This window comes from Gigantopelta aegis, chromosome 10 (assembly GCF_016097555.1).
Source record: "Gigantopelta aegis isolate Gae_Host chromosome 10, Gae_host_genome, whole genome shotgun sequence".
Taxonomy (NCBI): Eukaryota; Metazoa; Mollusca; class Gastropoda; order Neomphalida; family Peltospiridae; genus Gigantopelta; species Gigantopelta aegis.
Genome location: NC_054708.1, coordinates 45200327 through 45215701, shown reverse-complemented (window position 1 = coordinate 45215701; position 15375 = coordinate 45200327). Strand labels below are relative to the sequence as shown.

The 15375-nt window shown below is 36.5% G+C and overlaps 1 protein-coding gene across 2 annotated transcripts; it reads left to right on the top strand.

The window, feature by feature from the left end:
• Positions 1–3336: 3336 nt before the first annotated feature.
• LOC121383932 (ras-related protein Rab-28-like) lies at positions 3337–13891 on the top strand. 2 transcript variants are annotated; one of them, XM_041514036.1, is made up of 7 exons: positions 3337–3896; positions 6860–6956; positions 9329–9417; positions 9919–10048; positions 10735–10838; positions 11564–11744; positions 11893–13891. In XM_041514036.1, the coding sequence occupies exons 1-6, from the start codon at positions 3822–3824 to the stop codon at positions 11741–11743; spliced, it is 675 nt and encodes a 224-aa protein (XP_041369970.1). In that variant the 5' UTR covers positions 3337–3821; the 3' UTR covers position 11744; positions 11893–13891. The 2 variants fall into 2 exon arrangements, with proteins under 2 accessions (XP_041369970.1, XP_041369969.1); XM_041514035.1 differs by having other exon boundaries at positions 11564–13891.
• The last annotated feature ends 1484 nt before the right edge of the window (positions 13892–15375 follow it).

Genomic DNA, 15375 nt, shown 5'->3' with positions numbered 1-15375 from the left:
GATCATCGTTCATGCTGTGGGAGCCAAACTTCGTGTCTGTACGTCTAACAATTGCGTGACGTCATTTGTCATTGTAACATGATGACACTATTTAATTTAGTGTGCGTTGTTGTGTAAGATGTGAAGTTAATGATTTATTTTTTCCCCTCCGAACTAGTGTCCAACGATTTTTGGATCATTGTTTATGCTCTGGGGGCCACATTTCACTTCAATGGGTCTAACAATTGTCTGACGACATTTGTCATTGAAACATGATGGTAATATTTAATTTAATGGGTAGGGCGCGTTATTGTGTAGGACATGAATTTATTCATTTCTTTTTCTCGTCCTAACCAGTGCCTAACGATTATTAGATCACTGTTTATGCAGTGGGAGCCAAATTTCGCGTCCATACTTGACGTCATTTGTCATTGTAACATATTTAATTTAGCGGGTATGGCGCGTTGTTGCGTGGGATATGAAGTTAGGTTTTTTTGTGGGGGGTTTCTGTCGTCCGAACAAGTTCCCAACCATTCTTGGATCACTGTTTATGCTGTGGGAGTGAAACTTGGCTCCCATGGATCTAACAATTGTCATTGTAAAATAATGACAATATTGAGCTTAGTGGATACAGCGCGTGTAGGATATGAAGTCGAAGGTCGTTTTTCTTGTCCCAACGAGTGTTCTTTGATCGTTGTTTATAATGTGGGAGCCAAACTTCGCTTCTAATCGTCCGATAATTGCGTGACGTCATTGGTCAGTATAACAATGGGAATTTAATATGGAGTGAGTAAGCTCGATGTCGTGTACCATATGAAGTCAGGGTCATTTTGTCTTCCCAATAAATGCCGAACGATTCTTTGATCGTTCTAGACGTCGCTTCCATGCGTATAAACAAATGCGTGACGTCATTGATCATTGTACCATAATGGCATTATTCAACTAGTGGGTAGAGCTCGTTGTCATGTAGAATATGAAGTGTATGAGTTTTTTCTTGCCTAGACTTGCATCCTTCGATTCTTAGATCGTTGTTTATACTGTGAGAGCCAAACTACGATTATATGCGTCAAACTGTGGCGTCATTTGTCATTGTAAAATGATGTCAATATTCAGTGGGTATTTAGTGGGTAGGGTGCGTTGTTGTGTAGGATATGAAGTCAATAAGAAAAATTCTAGATCGCTGTTTTTACCGTGGTAGCTTATCTTCGCTTCCAAAGGATTAACAATTGCATGACGTCATTGGTCATTGTAACATAACGGCAATATTGAGCGTAGTGTTTAGAGTATGATGTCGTGTAGGATACGAAGTCGAGGGTCTTTTCCTCGTCTCAACCAATCCAGAAAGATTCTTAGATCGTTGCTTATGCTGTTAGAGCCAAACTCTGCTTTCATGAGTCTAACAATTGCGTGACGCCATACTAAATTCTCATAGTCAATACTGAACTTAGTGGGTAAAGCGCGATGGTATGTAGGATATAGAGTCGATGGGTTGTTTTTCCATCCCATCTAGCACCAAACGATTCTTGGATCATTGTGTATGCTGTGGGGGCCAAACTTCGCTTCAATGGGTCTAACAATTGTGTCACGCCATTTTTTTTTAATTCTAACATAATGCCAGTATTGAAATTAGTGGGTAGGACGCGCTGTTGTGTAGGATATGAAGTCGAGTGGGGTTTCTTCTCGACTCAACCAGTGCTCCAAGATTCTTAGATCATCGTTCATGCTGTGGGAGCCAAATTCTGCGTCCATGCGTCTAACAATTGCGTGACGTCATTTGTCAGCTTGTTTGAAAATTACCCCAAATGATCATGCCCCACTTTGGTCACAAGGAAAACCCGGTGTATGAATACCAAGCTTTAATACAGCTATACCGTTTGCGCTGATGATGACAAACTAATTGTCATTTTAAAAGTAACTCAATGGGTATTACTAAGCTTACGAATTTACTTCCAAATCCAAATAATTAGCCATCAAACATGAATCTGTGCAGAACCAACAAGCGGACGCTAACTGGGAGCTAACTGTATACTACTACCTATACAGAGAGACACACGGAGAGAGACTCTCTCTCTCTCTCTCTCTCTCTCTCTCTCTCTCTCTCTCTCTCTCTCTCTCTCTCTCTCTCTCTCTCTCTCTCTCTCTCTCTCTCTCTCGTCCAACACTAGGCTAAATGAAGTATGACGAATATAAAGAAACTTCGCCTCAAAAGGACAGTCGTTTACTCCCCAAAAATTAATTAAATTAGACTTACTGTATAATATGTATTGACCTGCTCATTGGTAAAACACTTAAACAATCGAAAAAGCCGACATACATGGCGATTACGAATCAGTTATTAGGTTATTCAATATAAAGCATCGACGACATATTATGTCAACGCACGTTTATCTTGATGAACTAAATTTCAAGTACCGACAGGCCTACCCTACGTATAGTTCTCTGCACAAGGCTGTTTTTTTTTCGAAAGAACTTGTTATAGATTCGTGGTCAAGGGTATGCAGTCAGGATTCACTGTCAATTATTTTGCCTACAGAGGTGAAGTGAACGCTGTCACGATATATTGTTCCAGCCCCGTCTGTAAAAGGACACGCCACTATAACGCGATCAAAGCTGGTAGGTACTGTGCTTGCACCTTGGAAGGAAGGAAGGAACTATTTTAACGTGCCCATATCCTTGCGGTTCAGGCACACCAGCCATGGATTCAAGTACTGACATAGCCAGCTCATGATTCCATGGCCGGAGGGTGCACCTTGGTACCAGCTCACACCCAGAGCGACTTTAAATAACGACTCACTGGGTAGATGTAAGGCCACTATAGCGTCTTCTTTCTCACGCTAACCGCTAAAAACTAACCCTCTGTCTTGGACAGACAACCCAGATAGCCGACGTGTGCCCAGGACAGCGTGATTGAACCTTAATTGGATATACGCATCAAAATAAGTGTAAATCAGTGGCGTAGGAAGGTGCAAAAAAGTGTGGGGGTGAGGGGGGGGGGGCACACTTTTATATTTACACACTTTTACACTATTAGAAAGCAAATATAAAGCAAAATGTACTCCGGCCTGGTTTAGAGGGTGTGTCTGTTTAAACCAATATGCTGGGAGAAAGAGCTGGACAACAGGGGTTGTCCTTTTCAGGGTATGTGTCCCCCATGCAGGCAAAGGTACATACAAAACTTCACGGGCCTGCTGATATTAATAAAAATGTTATAGCCACTAAGGCTATATAGAAACATATAGCGAAATTAATTGTGGTCTGAGGCCACATGGAATAATATTTCCAGGCGCGTGCCGAGATTTTAGCTGACGGGTTTAGACTGTCATGGACTGTCACTATGTATGGACCGTGGCGGGCGAAGAGGGACGTCAAGACATAGCCTAATCATACAATGCCCCAGAAAATGAATTGAAAAAAATATAGATTGTTCTACCCTGGATACCAACTCCCTACATACGTGCATGTTTACAGAAGTATTCCTCAGATTATTTAGAGAGACAAACTTACATTTATTTCTTTGCTTTAAGTTTAAATCCCCCCCCCCCCACCTTGAAATCGCCATACACAAACAAAACTATTATGTGAGACCGTATATGTATTTTGTATTATCTCCCTTATCTTTTCGTTAGTTTACGGCGATGTTCGATTACGATAACGGAAGTGCTTGACGGTAACCCACGGCAAAAGGCAAAATATTTTGTAGCACCTGATTCTTTATTTTAAAATATGAAAATGCCGCTCTTTATCGATAATATTACATAAAGAATAATGGCAGAGTTGTATCTTTTGACAATTTGTGTGATTTAAATTACCAGTTTGACATTTGTTTTGAGAAGCGGACAGAAATGTCGGATTCGGAGGATGAATCTCCCGAAAAGCAGCTAAAAATAGTTCTCATGGGCGATGGCGCTTCTGGCAAGGTGCGTTTTATTGCTGCGCTGTTGTTGTTGTTGTCATAATCATATCTTGCCACTGACTGAACATTAATTTCAGACCAAAACTTGAAACCATGATCCATAGAAAGTCGTTCAATTTTTTAAAACCAAAATAGTGCAGGAAATAACATTGACAACACTAACAGTGTAACACACTGTCACGACTGTGACATCATTATTATAATTGTATCATGTATGGTCTAGGTATTGTACACTTATCAGGATTTTTGCCAGAGGGTAAAATGGGTATGGTGCTATACCCAAAATGTTTTGTAGATTTTATATTTTTAAGTTTACCTGTTAACAAAATTAATTCCTGTTATCATTACTGTGTAATTTTCTTAATCCTAATACTAAAACTAACCCATTTTCTTCGTGGGGGAGCATGTTACATAAGTCTGCAATGTAAACTTACATCACATTATTATATTATTATATCTTGAAACAAGTGTTTGGGGCATGCCTATGTTTGTAAACAAACAATGTTAATTCAAAACAATTGTCAAAATAACACATATTGATTGTGAATATGTATGTATAAAATAAATAGATAACAATTTGATTGAATACAGTGCTGTCCGGTGTATCGGCGCACCTAAGCTTTCAAGGACCAGTTTCTATGTGAACATTGTGAAATATTTAATAAAATGCGTCTCTCACCAATGAAGAAGTGCATAATCTGAAATACACTACAAACTGTTTTATTTCTGTAGTAAATAAACATTTTAAAATGGTGCATAAATATAGGCACCCCCTTGTATCCAAAACGATTTGCATGTCCGGTGATTCGGCGCAGTAGATGTAGATCGTTGACCCCGCTATTTATAAACCGCCCATGACCTCACTTTTAGCCTATAAACACTACACTATTGTGCCAGAATTATTTTAGTACTTTTTTGTTTTGTCTTGTTAAAAATATTACTATGAAAATGAACGATCACATATGACCCATCTCATGATCAGTTTCGGAATCGTTTTCTTGAGTGGCACAGTACTGCAGATGCATACATGTTCATTGTCATGCATGGCTAAGATGCCTACATGGATTTTATTTTTCTCGGGTAGATTGTGCACATACGTGGATCTTATTTCGCTTTTATTTTTATAACAATGTGACAATTGTGAAATGGAATGACTGTCAATTAAGGTGTAAAATTTTCGTTTTGTTTGCATTTGCCTGTGTTTTCTTTTTTGGTTTAAATAAAAAAATAACCCAACAAAAATAATTACATTTATACTGTTTACTATAATTTTTTAAATGCGGGAAAGGTGTTTTTAGACTGGTTTTAACATTCTTAATATCAATAAGGATGACCTACTTCGCGTTTGTAAACACGAAAACAGGTGAATGATTTATTTTGAAATTATTATATAATTATTGATAATTCTAAAAAAAAAAAATAATTGCACCCTTAAAAATAAATATGTTGATACTTGATTAACCATTGAAAAAGGAATTGAACTTTAATTCATTAAAAACTCCGACAACATGACAACTTCCTAAGCATACTCATGCAAAATACCAAGTGCGCCGATACACCGGACACGGTTGTAGACTGAATTAATGCACTAAAGAAGATTTTGTCAGTCTCAATTAACGTGTTTTCGTTTCACATGTCAACCGCTGTAATGATCAACCTTGTATATATCAATTTCATACATGTGTACAATGAGATATAAATCATCCAGAAAATATTTCAAATACTAAAATATCTAGTCCACAGCACCACCTGTCAGTGTTTCCATTGCTAATTATTGATCGGATGCTGTGTAGTATTTTTGTTTTGGTTTCATACAAGTGTATAACTGGGAATGCCTGACATTTCCCACCCCACTACCAGTTTATCCCCAATGCATTTAATATTGCCATCTCCCCAATAAACTTAACAGTTCACTGCCAACAACTTTTCAGTTAATCCCATTGTATGTCAGTTTGTTAAATTAAAAAAAACCCCCAAAACAATAATAATACCCCTTTCCCCAAAGTAGTCACCTGTAGAGAGCTTGTATGTTAATGCACAGGAACCAACATGTAGTTTGGATGCTAGACGTGTAAAGCTCAGTATTTGATAATAAATATATGAATTTGTTTGATGCGAAACTGAACGTCATTCAGAATGGATATCGCTCTTGAAGTTAAAAAAAATTAGTAGAGTGATTAATTGCTCCTCTAACTTAGATTATGGGGAGCCATTTAAGGTAGTGCCATACTGATACCTAGTTCATCAAGATAAACCTCGCGTGCAAGCACAACGGCGAGGTTTATCCTGTCTATCTTTCTGGACAACGGTCAAAATAACGATTACCAACACATTTCCCCACCCTAATCGTATATTGTGATCTATTTCGAGCTCACTGAGACCAAGAAATACTTACTTTGAAACGATCTTCACTTTGAATTAAAGGAAAAAAGTCCGACTTTACCGAGCGGATTCTAGCAGCCACTTTCTAGCAGACAATATCAGCTGACATGCATGGCGACGTTCTAAACACCGGAATCATAGGGCCTTTCGAAGACCTTTAAGTCATAAAAATGAGTCTTGGTTGTTATTTTGATTTTGTGTTTTTTTCTTTATATAAAGATACTCTTTTAAACTCTGAAAGTCTTTAAGTTATAGTGAATACTAATAATTAGCATATCAGTGTGTTTAAAAGTGTGGGAAATACAAGTAACAATCAAAAGGCGTATAATTCCGGTGTTTAGAACGTCGCCACTGAGAGGTATAATAATTAAAAGGTGAAATTAGTGATTTGTATGACCAGTCTGACCATGTAAACGCAACAATAAGTGCAATCATTCTGAAGTTCATATACAATTTTAATGGATTGTATTATTACAAGTTGATCAGCTGTGGCAAACCAATCACATTCATGAGGGTATAACCAATGATTAACGCTGAAATTCCCACCCATTCCCAACACTTACATTATGTTTTCTCTATTTCCAGACGTCTCTTGCAACACGGTACTCTCAGGAGCAGTTTAACCAGCAGTATGGACAGACGGTTGGCTTGGATTTCTACCTCAAAAGAGTAGTATTACCGGGTAGGTGTCATCAATACTTAGCCAAATAAACATAATATTAAAACATGCAGGGCTAGCTCTGGCAGTGGCACTCGCCAAATTCCCCAGTTGCGAATATCAAAAACAAATGGCGATTTTATTGTAATTTGACGAATTAATTTCATGTAATAATTGAAATTTTGTTACAAAATAACAGGGTTTCTGCAATTTTTGAAGCTTAATAAAAAATTTGGCAAAATTTTCTGTGGACCCAAAGCTAGCTCTGATTGCTGCACGTAAGACATTTATTTGTCTGACATCTTTGATGGATCACATGTGACATGAGACAGACAGTTCTGCGAAATGATGTTCAATGAATCAAGTGTCTTTGTTTCAAACCTCTTAACTGAGAGACCTAAGTGATATGGTTTTTGTGAAGTGGCTACTCTGTAATATTCATATTAACAACTCTTTGCTCCTTTTTGAAATACAATTTTTTTAAACTTCCTCCGAATCGAAATTGCGTCTGTCATGACCATTCCTAGAATTCATTATCACATTACTAAGGTGTGGAATCAATATTCTCTTTCACAGGGCTGTCTTTGTTAAATTCATAACACTAAATCTTTTCACTGTCAACAGTAAAGATGGGTAAAGACAGCACAAATTCACACACTGATACCAAGTGTCTTGAAGTGAGGGTACAAATCTCCCATTTTGTTAATATGTACAAACTTTACAACAACTATTAAGTTCATGTCTTTGCAGTGCACAGACAAAATTTGTTTCAGAAGTTTCCACTCAGCACTAAAGACTTCTATGGTTGCTCACTGTGACAGAACATGCTCCTAATTTCTTTTCGCCTGTGGCGATATTAATTGTTTTAGAGGGCTGTGTGCAGTTCCAAATGCACTTAGCCCAGGTGGGCAACTTGTTACGTGATACCTTTGCGCGACGATTGTCGAGCTTTTCTAATACACACCTAGCGCAGGTGTGGAGTCCATGTGGCCAGTAGTTACGTAATACCTCTGCGAGGGCGGTTTTTACAACAGTGATTTTGGCGACTGGCGACAGAATGTCTGGTTATCTAAGAAAATATACCGACTCTGGGAGAGGTGGAAATATCAGATGATAGGTGAGGTACCGCGTTGTGCCCCCAGGCGATATTCGCTGTCTCTGAGAGTTTTGAATAAATAGCTAGGATTTTAGTGATATCAGGGAGAAACATAAGGAAGGCTCCAGGGGATCGCTGTCCGTCCGGACTGGTAAATATTTTTATTTCTGCTCTGTGTATAACCTTGATGTGATTGATGTGACTTTAAATATTTTAATACTGTATTATACCAATATTATTTAGACGGTGCTGCCGGTCATCTGACGCAGTAAACTGTAGGCTCGCTGTCTAAATAATTATTAAAGCTTAGCCAGTCATCCTAGCGGACCTAGGTAAACTGTAGGTTATTGTCTTTATTGTGATACGTACCAGTATTAATTCTGTGATACAAGGTTACTGAATGAGTAGTTAAGGGTTAATTAAAAATTAACCAGTTAGGAATAGAATTGTAATTCCTTTATTAATTAAGTTCTCCTGGAAGCGTTTCTCAATTATCACACGTGTGGGTGTTGTGTCACGGTGAAGTGATTAGCATATTGTGTAAACTAGACACCTAGAGATTAACTAATTAAGTGATCAGTTCTGGGTTGTTACTATTTATTGTTGTTAATTAACTACTGCGGCAGTACATTTGTCAGCGTAGATTAATACAGATTCCAAAGTGTATTGTGTTTTGTTGTGTTTTCTAGTGAACTAAACATGCTATAATAATATATACTTTATATAAGATCGTTCTCTGATCATACCTAGACGAGCCAGCGGGTATAACTGCCTGTTACAGAGAGATCTAATAGATATACAGTTAGGAGAGATATTTTGATAATCGTGTTTCATTCAGTTACGGGTATTATAGGATCCCTGTGACATTCACGAAAACATGATCTTTGAAGTGTGCACACACCTCTGTAATCTCAGCCCCATAGACACCGAAATTAGCACTGTTCACCTTGGGGATGTTACAGGTCAATGTGAAAGTAAATACAGTTGAATCCCATTGACTCAAATCCCACCAGTGTTTGAGAAAGTGTTCGACCCGTCAGGTAGGTCGACCTAACCATTCGGTCAACAAGGTGTAAGTGTAACTTAGGACTTTGTTTATGATTCGAACATTGCAATGTATTTGACTTTTCCGAGTTGACCTAACAAGATTCTACTGTATATCAATCTGACCCATATTACACAATCTCTCCTGTATATTGCTGATAACATGTGCCATGAACTGTTGAAATGTTTATAAACATTGTTTCTGTACGCATTGTCTCAATTGATATTGTTCTAATAAGATTCTTGTAATATTCAGGTAACGTGCATGCTGCGCTACAGGTGTGGGACATTGGAGGACAAACATTAGGAGGGAAGATGTTGGACAACTATATATACGGTTGCCATGTGAGTGCATAGTGGAGCTAATTAATTGTTGTCATACATGTGTATATATATATGGTCTTAACTATATACCGGTAGTCTGTATTCAGAATCAGAAGAGCACAGGGTTGTTTGTGTTCCCCACCTGCCACATTTTGAGGGAAATGGTGATGGACACTCGTGGATTTATTCAGCCGTCCTGTGGGTCCAAAGATAGGCCTCTTCCCAAAAGAAAGTGGCACTGAAAATTCCCAATTTCTGAACCAAAAATGCCCAATATATATATATTTGATTATGTATATTCTAATAAATTAATTTAACAATCAATGGTTTACTTCATTATTCGTCTGCCTGAAAACTTGTCTCAAGTATGATTTACTTGCACTAATTTTCCCAATCCCATGAGACATCCCCTTATGAAATACCTAAACATAGGGAGCAAATTGTAATGGAAATGATATTTGTCTAATATTTTTGGTTTTATTACTTTTAAATAGTAGCTGTATAAAATGTGTGTCCTTTCAGGGTGTGTTACTAGTATATGATATTACAAACTACGCTAGTTTTGAGAATCTTGAAGACTGGTATAATGCTGTGAAGAAAGTCACCAGCAAAGATGGCAAGCCACCACACATGGCCTTGATTGGCAATAAAAGTAAGTATCGAAGATGGTTAGCTAGCCACCGTAATCAGCAATGATACCATTATTGATGTCTGTCATTCTTGACTGAAATTAGTAAGTCATGGATATATTTGCAGGGATTTTAGTCTAATATAGCATATGAAAACATTTATTAAGATATGTCAATTAGAATGTCTTTCAATGAGTATTATTTTCTATATGTATACTGCCCTCTGCTGTGATCATTATTAAAATATGTTCTTTGCCTTTTTATTTAACAACAAAGCAAACTTGTAGAAAGCCTAGCAAAAAGAGCAAGATCCCATCATAGACATTTGTGGTTTAGACTCCCTAAGTGTTCAAAAATTAGATCATCCAGGGCCCGTGCTTATAAAACTTAAAGTCTAGACTTTAATAAAGTCCAGACTTTAACGTAATGCTATTTGAATGGCGTTGCCATAACGTTAAAGTCTAGACTTTAAGCTTTATAAGCATGGGGGCCAGGTTAACAAACATTCTTGTGTTTTTTGTAATGGAGAGGACACAAGTTGGCAGTATCCTCTCCATTACAAAAAAACACAAAAAAACCAACAACCTGAAGAAGAAAACAAGCACTGTACAGCTATGGATACCACACATAACCATATCTGACAGTACTAGTATAGCAGTTTTAGGATAGATTTCATTCTCGTTCACTGCAACCTTGTTTTGTTTTTCAGTCGACCTGGAACATATGAGAACTGTGAAGCTGGACAAGCACCAGAAATTTGCTCAAGAACACGGAATGTCGAGTCATTTTGTGTCGGCTAAGACTGGAGATTCTGTAAGCTCCTCCACTCCCTATCTCCATTAGTTTGATTTTACTTATTTAGTTTTTCCATACCACTCCCAATATAATGAAATAGATCAATTTAACAAAGTACCTACATTGCAAAATTACTAATTTGGTGGGTGTGAATGTGGGTGGGTAGGTGGGGTGGGGTGTGGTAAGTCTTAACCTGTAATACATGTACACTTTATTTTCTTGTTTCTTTTCTTTCGTTTTTTTTTTGGATTGGGGGAAGGGGGAAGTTTCCATTCATAAGTAAATAAATAATGCTGTTAATTGTTGTAATAGGTAACATGGATTATTTTTTATAACTTAGGTGGTTTTAGTGAAAACAGTTATTTTAAAATTTTAATAGGTAACTTTATTCTGAACTGATGAAAATTATTTGCATATTTTTCTAAACAAACCATAAAGTATGCACAATGAGCCTATCTGTTGTGTAAATTAACAAATTGATCTCAATTATTTTAATTTACTGTTTTGTATTTGTTTTATCAACAGTTAAAATTGGACAAGTGAATTTTTCACCATGGCCAGTGAATTTTCAAATCCACTGGCCCTATGACAAGTGAATTTAAAAAAAATTCTCGAACCCCTGGATCATTTGAGCTTTTACTTTATCACATGCATGTTATAATATATTTATATGTGTTGAGTTTTGTAAGCTTATTAATATTATATACCTGACACCAAATAATTACTTTCAAATTGTTTTCTAGGTGAATCTGACTTTTCAAAGAATAGCTGCTGAGATTCTTGGAATAAAACTGACCAAACCGGACATAGACCAGCACCAGCGGGTTGTTAAGGCGGAGATTATTCAATACAAAAACAAGGACCCTGCCACAAGCCCATTGTCACCATCACAGACGAGGAGTTCCTTTTGTTCTCTACAATGAGGTAGACATTCATTTTGTGTTCTACAATGAGGTAGACATTCATTTTGTTCTCTACAATGAGGTAGACGTTCATTTTGTTCCCTACAATGAGATAGACATTCAATTTGTTCTCTACAATGAGGTAAACATGTTCATTTTATTCTCTTCAGTAAGATGGACATGTTTATTGTCTTCTCTTCGGTGAAATGGGCAAAATGTTCAACAAAGGAAGATCGACAAAGTTCATTTTCTTTTCTACCGTGACAGGAGCACGTTTATTTTATTCTCTTTTGTGAGTAACAAGTTCATTTTGTTCTCTTAACTGGGATGTTACACCTTACAAGAGAATGTTGTTAGTGGCAGCTGAAGTTTTCTGTTGACATTGATAAGATTGATTAAATAATCACTGCAAACGATTAATAGAAAAATTAAGCTGACAGCTTTGTTTAGTGACTGTGGACATGTTGAAGAAGAAAGAAAAAAAGTGGTCTGCATTTTTATATACCTGTAGATTATAATTCAGTTTTGCTTTCTTAACTGAAAAAAATGATTTGATGATATTTGTTATATTTATGTTAATACATTTATATATTGTAGATTTTATTTCACATTATAAAATATATTTGACTATTGGTACAAATATTGCATTGCCATGACAGAACCGTTTGTTCTGAATTTATTTATATTAACACACTTTATTTTGACTTCCCGGTCTTTTAGAATACTGTAATTATGTGCACAGGATAAGAAGTGATTATGATTGAAAGTGTGGGAATGGCGTTTTGAGATATCCCAATGAACAGAGTACTCATTGACAAGTATTTGATGGGGTCTGTGCAATTCTCATGTAATAATGGTAATGTTCTCCTACAATATCCAGCAGAACACGCTCTTCAGACATACAGTAGAGAACAATATTTATAGAGTAACACATTTATATATGGCCCCCAGCTGTAGCCACCTAAACATCTACGAGTACTCGGCATGAGACCAGGGGCCTAATTCACAAAGGTCTCTTAGGCTCTGCTAGACAACAAAACATCCTCTTTGTAAGTGTTTTAGCATTGCACTGCGAGATCGCAAAGTTGCGAGAGTTTATTGAATTTGCCCCCAGGGGCCTACTCCATAAACCTGTCTCAAGCAACATCACATCGACCATGCATGTCTTTTTACATTGCACTGCGGGATTGCAAATTTGCAAGAGTTCAGGCCCCAGTTCTATCTGAGAACGCTGCAACACACTAGAAGTGTTTAACACCCAATCAGTTATATACTAGGTCCCCTATATACATACTATGAGTAGTTAACGAAGAGTCTTTGTACTATATGTAGGTCTCAATCTGTAGACACTGAATCATCACTAAACATGCTGTACATACTTAAAGTACTTGATGCAGGATCAGTTATACCACATCCCCTGGTGTAGACACTGTGACACACCAGAAGGACTTACAGAAGTACGTAATGTAAGATCAGTTGTATTAGGTCCCCTGAAATTCAGGATCAGTTGTACTAGGTCCTATACTGTTGACAATGTGACATACTAGAAGGGCTTATAGAAGTATGTAATGTAAGATCATTTGTACTAGGTCCTATACTGTTGACACTGAAACATGCTTAAAGGATCAGTTGTACTTGATGTAGGTCCCCAACAGTAGACAGTGTGTGATGCAGAATCAGTTGGCTAGGTCCATAATTGTAGACACTGAAACATACTAGAAGTACTTAACACAGGATTACTCTAGGCCATGTCCTCAGTCCTGCAGACAATTTTCACACTTGATATAAACTTGGAGTCAGATGTAGAGGATAATAAACAAGTTACTAGTTATCAAATTTATGTCCTTGGTGAAATACTTTTCACTTATCATGAGCTTTATGTTGTGAGCTTTAATAAGTGACAAATGAAAATGATTTCAGGAGGGATATAAATTTGATAATAACTGCTACCAAGATTGCTATTATGTTTATTACTTCGGCTATTTTATGTATAAACATATTTAATTTGTATATCTATACATGCACATGTCTTTAGAAATGATTTAAACCACTACAACATTACATTTTATTCACATTCACATATAATTATAAGAAGAAAAAAGTGCTATTTATTGTTTTAAAAAAAAATATCTAAAGAATTGTAAATAGAATTTTAATATAAATTTAACAATAAACACAGAGGCGTAAATGCAAACTCTTTAAACTTATATATATATATATATATATATATTACTTGAGTAATATATATATATATATATATATAGTAGTCGTTTTCGAGTTGAAAGACGCTATTTTATAGAGTGCTCAACCGTGTGGGAGCCAGATATATCGTTAAAAAGTGTATGTTTTTCTCTACATGACAGGCTTGTTTCGTGAGAGAGTTGAATTATTGCTCTCACTCATCAGATGTAGATTTAATTACACCGTCAACGGAAAGCTGATGACGTAATGGACTCTGTGACGTCGAGGTTACGTCACTATGCAGGTCTATAATAGGTGATGTGTGGTATGCGCACAGAAGGTATTTGCGTCTGTGTCGACATGCTGATACGAGTTCATTCTTGGAGTTTAGTGTGCTGGTTTCAGGTTTATACATTATGAACAGTTTTTCCTTCAGGCAGAGGTTACATCTTTTGCTCGCTGGAGAGTATGATTTTGCTTTGGATAAAATTTTCCACTTAATGGTGTATGGGGTGAATCTATCCTTCAGTGTCCAAATGTACTGACTTAGCGCTGTTGCGTTCTTCTGTGTTGCGTTTTGAAAACTGCTCGTGTGCGCAGTATATCTCGTCTTAAATGTGTTCTCGGTCAAACCAACGTATGTTTCTTGCTTGTTGTTATCGAGTGTATTAACGGTAGCTTGATATATTACTCCTTTCTGCAAGCATTTGCCCTCAAGTGGACATTCAGCTCTTCGTCTACAGTTGCATTCTCTGGCTCCCACACGGTTGAGCACTCTATAAAATAGCGTCTTTCAACTCGAAAACGACTACTATTACAAAGCTCCTTATATTGTTGAGCACTCTGAAAGCCGCCATGGAATGTGTAAACTTTGGATACTCTACCAAAAATATACCGATCGCGAAACCTGATGACTACAGAAAATGCTTCTTAGAAAAGACCGAGTCATTCCTAAGGAGATTAAGATGGAGATCTTTCTTCTTCCTCAATCCCGAAGTTGCAACACAACAGAAAGAAACATACGGATTTTACACGTCGTGAACATGCGCTAAGGTATACATTCGCGAAAAAAACACATCGCAATATTAATACGGTTTACAGTATATATATATATATATATATATATATATATATATATATATATATATATATATATATATATATATAATATTGAGTAATATATATATATATATATATAATATTGAGTAATATATATATAATATTGAGATATATATATATATATATATATTGAGTAATATTATATATGTATATATTTTTAGAGGATTCGTCATGAGTATTTTTTAATATGGAAAATATCAACCGAGTCTATGTTAATCGGTATTTGTCGAGGCTCTGCCGAGACAAATACGGATTAACTAGACATGGTTGATATTTTACATATTAAAAAACACGAGTAGAGAATTTTATTTATCCTATAACACTTGTAAAATAATATTTTAATTAAATTTTTA